Source organism: Microtus pennsylvanicus, chromosome 11, assembly GCF_037038515.1.
Source record: "Microtus pennsylvanicus isolate mMicPen1 chromosome 11, mMicPen1.hap1, whole genome shotgun sequence".
Taxonomy (NCBI): domain Eukaryota; kingdom Metazoa; phylum Chordata; class Mammalia; order Rodentia; family Cricetidae; genus Microtus; species Microtus pennsylvanicus.
In genome coordinates, this window is record NC_134589.1 from 47,725,463 (window position 1) to 47,735,853 (window position 10,391).

At 37.9% G+C, this 10,391-nt stretch overlaps 2 protein-coding genes across 2 annotated transcripts; both read left to right on the top strand.

The window, feature by feature from the left end:
• Positions 1-1,535: 1,535 nt before the first annotated feature.
• LOC142831954 (olfactory receptor 1) lies at positions 1,536-2,510 on the top strand. The gene has a single exon (XM_075942376.1). The coding sequence runs from the start codon at positions 1,566-1,568 to the stop codon at positions 2,508-2,510; it is 945 nt and encodes a 314-aa protein (XP_075798491.1). The 5' UTR covers positions 1,536-1,565.
• Positions 2,511-9,072: 6,562 nt separating this feature from the next.
• LOC142831590 (olfactory receptor 1468-like) lies at positions 9,073-10,020 on the top strand. Its single transcript, XM_075941804.1, has one exon. The coding sequence runs from the start codon at positions 9,073-9,075 to the stop codon at positions 10,018-10,020; it is 948 nt and encodes a 315-aa protein (XP_075797919.1).
• The last annotated feature ends 371 nt before the right edge of the window (positions 10,021-10,391 follow it).

Here is a 10,391-nt window from a genome sequence, read left to right on the forward strand (position 1 = left end):
TCCTTCTAACTTCTTTATTTTTTTCCCATACAGTTTAGGTACCCCAGAAAAATCTTTGGAGCAATATAAAAATTACAATGTGGTTACATTCTATTTATAAGTGAATTGTTACAATAAGTACAAGTAAAAACATCATGTTTCTTATTTCTCTTACATGATTATACATTTATGTATTGCAGGTGAAAAACAAATTATCCCCAAGAAACAAGGACATTCATGTCCAAGCAGCTTATTACATTAAGAAATTATAAGCAAGCAAGGTTTTCTTCTCAGCCAATTCTTTTACTTGCAGACTGAATTTTGCAGTTACAAAGAAGGGAGCTATCATTTTATTATTTATCTCAAAATGTAATCTTGTTTAAAAAAATAAAAGTATCACAAATCTGCATTTATATATAAAATCAGTCATCTCTATTTTAAATCCTCAAGGTGCATACCCACTCATTGACATATTAAATCATATCAGGAGGCTGAAGGCAGAAATTGGTGCAAGGAATTAACCATCACCTTTGTTCACCAACATATTGCAGAAAAAAGGTAAGTCAGCCAACAATAGCCATGGTACCATTGTCCTGATCCCTGAACTCAACAAGCCAATCTCTCAACTACTAAAAGTGCCTTCCTAAAGTTTAAATTGTTTTCCAAGATTTTCTACATCAAAACCATTAACAAAAACATCTTAACCTAATTTAACTAACAATCTAATCTTTCTAAGGGTGGTGGTTGAATTATTAATCTGCTCAAGGATAAATGCTTAGAAAAAAAGCTGCCACTATTATTGAAAGCACCGGTAAGACTGCCCAGTGAGGAGTTAGAAACCCCTGAGAGGTTTCATGCACTTAAAGGCTATGAGGGACATAGTGAACATGAGGGCAATAAGCAGAGCTATGTTCAATAACAGCATGAGGTCCTCAGGACATTTAGTCTTTGCTGCTATGCTTCTCCAAAGCTCATTGTGATTTTTGCTGACTGCCCGGTCATGTTCCATGATTTCCAAAGTTGTTTGTTGTTCCCCTTGCATGGCCCTCAACATATTTGGAATCTGTGGAACTTTCGATTCCTATAGCATACCCCAGAGAAGATAATTAGTTAACAACGCAATACAGAATCTCTAGGCAAAAAGAGAGCATTTTCATTGGTAATGCAAAGTTTGTCATGGGGTTGTATATAGAATTTTGAGAGGATTTGACTCAGAAAAAAATCTTTCAGGGCCATGGTCATGTGAAATATTACTAGAAAAGGAACCAGTTGCTATTGTTTAATATTCATAAAATAATGTTAACAAAAGGGGCAGATAAGATAAAAAGACAAATGAACTGTGTGTCTCAGAATAAACTTCATAAATTATTTAGTAATTAATGAACACGTAAACATGGTAGAAAGAACTGAATATTCAATCATCAGTACTATATTTATACAGATAACAAACATAGAAGTATGCATGTAATAATTGTACTGTTTGAGAAATTGATATTATTGAACACATAAAAGATGGTTAACAGGAAGACATGATAATATTTATTTTGAAATCTAACATGTTTTCTCTTAAAGGTACCTGAAACAACATGACAGAAGGAAACCAAACTGTCATCTCCCAGTTCCTCCTCCTGGGCCTGCCCATCTCCCCAGAGCACCAGCACCTGTTCTATGCTCTATTCCTGGCCATGTACCTCACCACCGTCCTGGGGAACCTCATCATCATCATCCTCATTCTACTGGACTCCCACCTGCACACACCCATGTACTTGTTTCTCAGCAACTTGTCCTTCTCTGACCTCTGCTTCTCCTCTGTCACAATGCCCAAATTGCTGCAGAACATGCAGAGCCAGGACCCATCCATCCCCTATGCAGGTTGTCTGACCCAGATATACTTCTTTCTATATTTTGGAGACCTCGGGAACTTCCTTCTTGTGGCCATGGCCTATGACCGCTATGTGGCCATCTGCTTCCCCCTTCATTACACAAGCATCATGAGTCCCAAGGTCTGTGTGAGTCTGGTGGTGCTGTCCTGGGTGCTGACCACCTTCCATGCCATGCTGCACACCCTGCTCATGGCCAGATTGTCTTTCTGTGAGGACAATGTGATCCCCCACTATTTCTGTGATATGTCTGCTCTGTTAAAGCTGGCCTGTTCTGACACACATGTTAATGAGGTGGTCATATTTATTGTGGTCAGCATCTTTCTTGTCCTGCCATTTGCACTCATTATCATTTCCTATGTACGAATTGTGTCTTCCATCCTCAAGGTTCCTTCTTCTCAAGGTATCTATAAAGCCTTTTCCACATGTGGATCCCACCTGTCTGTGGTGTCACTGTTCTATGGGACGGTCATTGGTCTCTACTTATGTCCTTCAGCTAATAATTCTACTGTGAAGGACACTGTTATGTCTTTGATGTACACAGTGGTGACCCCCATGCTGAACCCCTTCATCTACAGCCTGAGGAATAGAGATATAAAAGGAGCTCTGGAAAGAATCTTTTGCAAAAAGAAAAATCAACTAAGCCTATGATGGTAATACTTAGAAATTCCACACGGTTTCATCCCATAAACATATTTATGTGAACACTGGAATATTTTGTAGAATTTTCCTACCATGGAAACCTACCATATACATAGCTTATACTAATTGTCCACTACATTAAGAAGTCTAGCTAAATAGGTTAACATGGGGAGTAGGTCTTAGGGACTAGAATCACCTTTCTAATTGTCTTGCCCATATGGTCCTAGAAAAGTCCTATGTTGGATTTCTTTCCTTCTGATAATGAAGTTATTCCAGAATTGTACTATTTTTCCAACTTCCTGTTCTGATATTACTATCCTTTTTAAATAGTACTTGTAATTCAACTCAATATTAGCAATATTCAAAAATATCAACTTCCTATGCTGACTTTGTTCTTTGTTCTTTCTTCTTCGCTCAGAAATTTTGACATTACTTTATTTCTTAATTCCTTGTACCCTTATTTATTTTGATGTTGTGGTGGTTTGAAAAGGAATGCCCCCATAGGCCCATATGCTGCACACCATTATTACAGAAAATAGTAATTAATATTCAAGGTATCAAACCACCAGAATTAATTTCTAGTGGAAGAAACTCATTTACTGCAAAGCCTGTGAGAAATGCAGACTCCAGAATATCTTTTGTTTCTGTCTGTAATTTTACATGTGCCAATATGCATTCTTTCTCTGGTAGCTATGGAGAATTCCCCACAGCCTGCATTCTAATGTATATGTATTTTATGAACACTATTCTGATCTATTGGACATTTTTATCTGTGGATTGTAAAAAAGGTGGCTTCTTCATAGATGTATTGTCTAATTAATATTAATAATGTTAACCTATACAGAGTTTTGATGAATAAAAAAACTATTGATGTACAAAAGAGTTCACAATCGCCCAGAATGGAGTATGACAAAGGTTTATTTATTTGAAGATAAACTCTGAGAAAGAGTAGCAATCCACAGTCCTCTGCATGTGCTGGAAACTAGAAACAAATACAACATACAAGAGGCCCACACACACTTTTGGATTGCATTTATACTACCTGAGACCACACCCAAAATGGGCCAGTATCTTACAGGCTATTGTCTAAAGAAGTTCCACAGCACGTTCCCCTTTTGTCTAAATAAAAGAGTTCTAAGCCCAATATGAAACTGTATACAATAAGAAGAAATATCAAGTATTGTCCAGGAAAATAAAGAGGCAAAAACATACATAAAAATTAAAATTAAAACCAGCATGAACAACATCAAACAAGAAAAACACACTAAATGTTTCCTTTTTCCTTTTTATTTTATTTTATTCAGCTATAAATTTTTTCTGCTTCCCTCCTTTCCTCTCCCTTCCCCTTCAACTCTCTCCCATGGTCCCCATGCTCCCAATTTACTCAGGAGATCTTGCCTTTTACTACTTCCCATGTAGATTAGAATCATGTATGTCTCTCTTAGGGTCATAATTGTTGTCCAGGTTCTCTGGGATTGTGATTTGTAGGCTGGTTTTCTTTGCTTTATGTTTAAAAAACGCTTATGAGTGACTACATATGATAATTGTCATTCTGAGTCTGGGTTACCTCCTTAAATATGATATTTTCTAGCTCCATCCATTTGCCTGAAAATTTCAAGATGTCATTATTTTTTCAGCTGTATACTACTCCATTGTATAAATGTACCACATTTTCCTTATCCATTCTTTGGTTGAGGGTCATTTAGGTTGTTTCCACATACTGGCTATGATAAACAATGCTGCTATGAACATAGTTGAGCATATGTCCTTGTGTCACGATTGAGCATCCTTTGGATAGATACCCCAAAAGTGGTATTACTGGGTCTTGATGAAAGTAATTTCCTAATTTTCTGAGAAATAGCCACACTGACATCCAAAGGGGTTCTACCAGCTTGCATTCCCACCAGCAATGCAGGAGTGTTTTCTTTACCCCACAACCTCTCCAGCATAAGTTGTCATCAGTGTTTTTGATATTGGCCATTCTTACAGGTATAAGGTGATGGAATCTCAAAGTTGTTTTGATTTGCATTTCTCTGGTGACTAAGGATGTTGACCATTTCCTTAAGTGTCTTTCAGTCATTTTAGATTCCTCTGTTGAGAGTTCTCTGTTTAGTTCTGTACTCCATTTTGTTCTTTTGATGACCAATTTCCTTGAGTTCTTTGTGTATTTTAGAGATCAGACCTCTGTCTGATGTGGGGTTGATGAAGACCTTTTCCCATTCTGTAGGCTGTCATTTTGTCTTTTTGGCCATGTCCTTTGCTTTACACAAGCTTTTTAGTTTCAGAAGGTTCCATTTATTAATTATTATTTGGTAATATTATTAATTGTTTATTTATAATATTTAATTATTGTGCTGCTGGGGTTATATTTAGGAAGTGGTCTCCTGTGCCAGTGTATTCAAGTGTACTTCCAAATCCCTTAAAGAAAGCCAAGAAGGACAAGAAAAAAACAATCAAACAGGTGAATGGAACAGTTCAAGACTTGAAAACTGAAATAATAGCAGAAAGGAAAATGTAAACTGAGGAATTTCTTGAAATGGAAAACCTGAGTAAATGATCAGGAACTGCAGATGCAAGCATCACCAACAGAATGCAAAAAATAGAAAACAGAATCTCAGGTGTTGAAGATACAACAGAGGAATTAGATTCATCAAAGTAAATGTTAAATCCAACAAACTCTTAACACAAAATATCCAGGAAAACTGGGACACCATGAAAAGATCAAACCTAAGAATAATATGGATAGAAGAAGGGAAAGAACAATAATAGCAACTGATGGCTTCTTCTGACATTTTCAAACTCTTAAAAACTTTTAATTATTAATTTAATTCCTAATTATTCCTCAAAATACAAACTCCAGAAACATAGGTGTGCAGCTTATCCCTGAACAAGTTATGAATAAGCATCTACCTGCGAATCTTTCTTCTTCTCCTTCTCCCTAAGTATCACATGATCAATAACTAATCAGTCACCACTACAGGACTCAGAAAGAATTGGTCCTAGAAAGGTACTGAATAATTACTCTAATGAGTTGTTCAGGATCTGGAATCCTCTGGGATACAGAGTCTCTTAAGCCCAGAGGTAACTGGAAGAAGAGATAGGAAAAAGGGTGATACAGATCTAGGCATTTAGTAGAGACTATTATTTCCTGTGGACATAGTGAATAAAGAGAAGCATGCTAATTTAACAGGAACTGTGCATCACCCTCAAATATTCTGGATGCGTTGGCAGGTGGGTGAATGGGCTGATGTTTTCTGTTCTTCCATCACAAGAGATTCAGTATGCTACAGTGTGTGATGTTCTGTTAGATCTTTAGGAAATAATTTCCTTCTTTGTCTTCCTTCATCTTTGGGGACTTTCCCACACCATAGATATATTTGAATTAATGGCTGCCACTTGTAATGTTTATTCATCATGTAGTTCATCTTACTAATAGTTGTGTTATTATATTGTTTATTAATTATTAATAATTATTCTTCTAAGATCATACCCTACCAAAATAACAGCCCTGTGATAATAAAGACATTTTTTGACTTTACTGTGGGGCATTAATAAACCTTAAGTTGCTCTCCCATCAAAGATAATTTAATTTTATCTGATGGAACTCACTAACGTGTGTTTTGGGTGATAATGTAAGTGCTGCCTCCTCCAGCACCCAGGTATCATCATCTGTTGTTTTATTTATAACGTAGAATCTGAGCTACAGAATCACAATCCACATTTTCACAGAATTCTGAGTGATTTGTATTTACTGTGAACCACACTGTCTCCTAGGGGATTTCTATGTGCTGTCCTGATTGAGAATTACCGATTTAATGGCTGAAGAAGATACGAGGCTCTCTGGATCACCGGGGACAGCACCTACAGGTGAGGTCTCTGATCTGTGACCTCCACATATTTTCCTATACTACATGGGACTCCCCTCATTTACAAGGGAAGTAGAATTTTAAGAAACTACTTTTATTTTACCTTGAGTCTGCTGTTTTAAATACTAATGACATTGAAAACCATATTCATGACACCATCAGAATTAGTATTTCACCAAAATCAGTACCAGAGACTAGTCTATCCATATATGTTAATCATGACACGAAGTCATATACAGTGAAGCATGATTTTTCTCTACATGTTTCTCTCTGTAATGTAACCATGCAATGTTCACACATACACTCAGTAATCTCAGCTTCATTAAATAACGTCTGCAGGGTGAAGTGAGTTCAGTGATAGCACTTAGAAAAAAGCTTCCAGCATTCCATAATGTTCTTTCTCTGCTTTGACAACTCCATAACATAGTGGAGTTTGTTGGTATTGTCAAGAAGAAAATTTGTGTGTAGTGTGTGTGTAGTGTGTGTGTGTGTGTGTGTGTGTGCGTGTTGGTCTGGATAAGTTGTTTTAAGTCCACACAATACTAAGAACTGATAAATGTCTGTCCTGAGGCCAGTCAACAGACAAATCCTAGCTGAGTAGAGGTTGCACACCTGAGTACAAGGCAACCTGGAGCAGGATTCCTACTCAGGAGAATACACTCATTCTCTTACCTTTGGCTGACTGTGGGATGCTCATCACATTGAAGAAGGTATTTTTCTATACTTCCAGTCTGCTGTTCTAAATGCTAATGACTTTGAAAACTATATTCTTAGCAAAAACAGAACTTTTATTTGGCCAAAATCAGTGCCAGAGCTTACTCCAGCTCAAAAATAAGTTAGTCATGACAGGAAATCTTGTAGAATGAATCAAAGAATTTCATTTTTATGTTTCATTCTGGAGGAATACGTGGAAGTTGGGATGGAGGATGTGAGGGAGTGGGACAGGGATAGGAGAGAAAAGACTGTGATTGGAATGTAAAATAATATTTAAAATATAATTTTTAAAAATTATTAAAGAGAAGTTCATTTTGAGTAATCAGCATTACTGAACAGAGAAGTATATCAGATCTATCCTTGTAATTTTTATAAGTACAAAATAACATTAGTAACATTGACAAGTGACAAAAATACTGCTAAGTGATCAAGTCTGGTGATTATGAATATGAAAAGTATGTTTTGAGACAGGGTCTCACTGTGTTACCCTGGCTAGCCTGGGTCTCTATTGAGATTGGGCTAGCCACAGACTCACAAAGGTCTGCCTGCTTCTGCCTCCAGAATACTGGAACTAAAGGAATATACTATCCGCAAGATTTAGTATCGGTGTTGGCTCTTATTTAGTGGGGGTCTGTAGCCTTTAACATTTAAATAGTCTGTCTCAGACTGAAACACAACCAACATTCATGAACACAGGTAACACAAGTACTATGCCAAGGTCTGGCCCTGCTGCAAGATAAAGAAGGATATAGACTCTCCTGCAGGTATTCTGGTAGGAAGCCTACACGAATCAGTGATCAGACATAGGATGCTGCGAGAGCATGGTAACAGGTCTGAATCTGGTATGAACATTTTTAATTAGCAAATGTCATATAATATCTATGAAAGATAGATGGGGATAACATAGGTGAAGAGGCTAAAGAGGGGAAGAAATATAGGCAAATGATACAGCAAGTGTAAAATTCAGGAAGCAAGAAAATGTAACTTTTAAGACTGGCATTGGAGAAGAGCAGCACACACAGGTATGCCACAGCGCAGGCAACAAAGCATCATTCGTGAACATGGGAAGAGCTTTGGATGTTGTTGGGAGTTGGCTTGAATAAGAGAAATTAAAACTGTTAAGTCCTTTAAGGGAGTTGCTGAGGTTCATCACATTAAATTACTCAAAGTCTAATGACTTAAACGTTGATAATCTTGTAAACACATTCTTGGCAACATCTAGTTGTCTGGTCTAGGAGTGTGGTGTTGAGATGATGAATGGATGAAGTAAAAGGATGAAGAGGAGCTACAGGATTTACTAGCTTGACAGTGCTAGGAAGAAAAATAAAACTGACACATTTCTTAGTCAATCTAGGCAATTCAGACATTGGATGTATCAGTTCCCCGGTGTCACCCTTACAGAACTGAGTTCCCGGAGCACCCTTTATAGAAACAAGAGCAAAACACGGGCAAGTTGAGAAAGAGCAAAGTGGTATTATGAATTTCATTTGGACCTACTGTACCACATTTGCCTGTGACATATCCAAGGAACTATAACCACTAAGAAACAGGGTCGAGTTCTGAAGGTGACAGAATCGGCTGACTTTCAGATGTCAGTTTGAGCCACTGGCATAGACAAATGCATGCATGCATATGTACATACATACATATGTGGAATTCTTAAAAAATAAAGTTTCAGAATCCTGACACACACCCATGTGTAAGAGATATTAGGAGAAGGAGCCAATCGCAGCTGCCTAGGATGGACATTCAACAGGTAAGGGGAAAACTAGTATGTTTTATGTCACAGGATTATGTTTATGCATAGGAAATGATAGAATACTGAAACACACAATGAGGTTTTTTTTAAGATCATGAGTAATTAAATATAAGTTTATAATTATGGTTTGAGATCAATTGTTTTAAAAATAAATAATAAACAAAGAGAACTCTATTTTTATTGGGTTTCTAAGGATATATGTTATTTCCCTTAAAGGTTCAGGAGAAAGAATATGACAGAAGGGAACCAAACTGTGATCTCCAGTTTCCTCCTCCTGGGCCTGCCCATCCCCCCAGAGCACCAGCACCTGTTCTATGTCCTGTTCCTGGCCATGTACCTCACCACCATCCTGGGGAACCTCATCATCATCATCCTCATTCTACTGGACTTCCATCTGCACACACCCATGTACTTCTTTCTCAGCAACTTGTCCTTCTCTGACCTCTGCTTCTCTTCTGTCACAATGCCCAAATTGCTGCAGAACATGCAGAGCCAGGACCCATCCATTCCCTATGCAGGCTGTCTGACACAAATGTACTTTTTAACAGTTTTCGGAAACATGGAGAGTTTCCTCCTAGTGGCCATGGCCTATGACCGCTATGTGGCCATCTGCTTCCCCCTTCATTACACCAGCATCATGAGCCCCAAGCTCTGTGTGAGCCTGGTGGTGCTGTCCTGGGTGCTGACCACATTCCATGCCATGCTGCACACCCTGCTCATGGCCAGATTGTCATTTTGTGAGAATAATGTGATTCCCCACTTTTTCTGTGACATATCTCCTCTACTGAAGCTGTCCTGCTCTGACAAACATGTTAATGAGTTGGTCATATTTATCATGGGAGGGCTTGTTATTGTCATTCCATTCCTACTCATTGCTATGTCTTATGCACGAATTGTCTCCTCCATTTTTAAAGTACCTTCTGTTCGAGGCATTCACAAGGTCTTTTCCACATGTGGTTCCCACCTGTCTGTGGTCTCATTGTTCTATGGGACGATTATTGTTCTCTACTTATGTCCATCAGGTAATAACTCCACTGTGAAGGAGACAGTCATGGCCATGATGTATACAGTGGTGACTCCCATGCTGAATCCCTTCATCTACAGCCTGAGGAACAGAGACATGAAGGGGGCCCTTATAAGAGTCCTTTATAAGAAGAAAATTCCCTTCTGTCTTTTATAGCTGCACTTGATAACTTTGGGAAATTACACCCAATAAATAAACTGTAATAATTTGGGGTGCTATTCCAGATTTTCCTTTCCATATGAGATTTTATTAAAAGCATAGACCAGCAATGGCCATTATGTAAAAGAAGGAATGTCTAAGTGTGAAGTTGGGGACAGAAACTATTTTTGTGAACCTGACTGCTCTTCTATTTTGCTTTTCTTTGGTGATCCTGAAAAGGCATCTATTAGAGCTACTTTTTCTGTGCCCTCCATTCCTTACATCAAAGTCACTCCAGAACTTTCTCAGTTTACCTGAGCTCTGCTTTAACTATGGTCTTATTTTTAAATTGCCATCCAAAATCCTAGGTCAATGATAACATCCCAGTA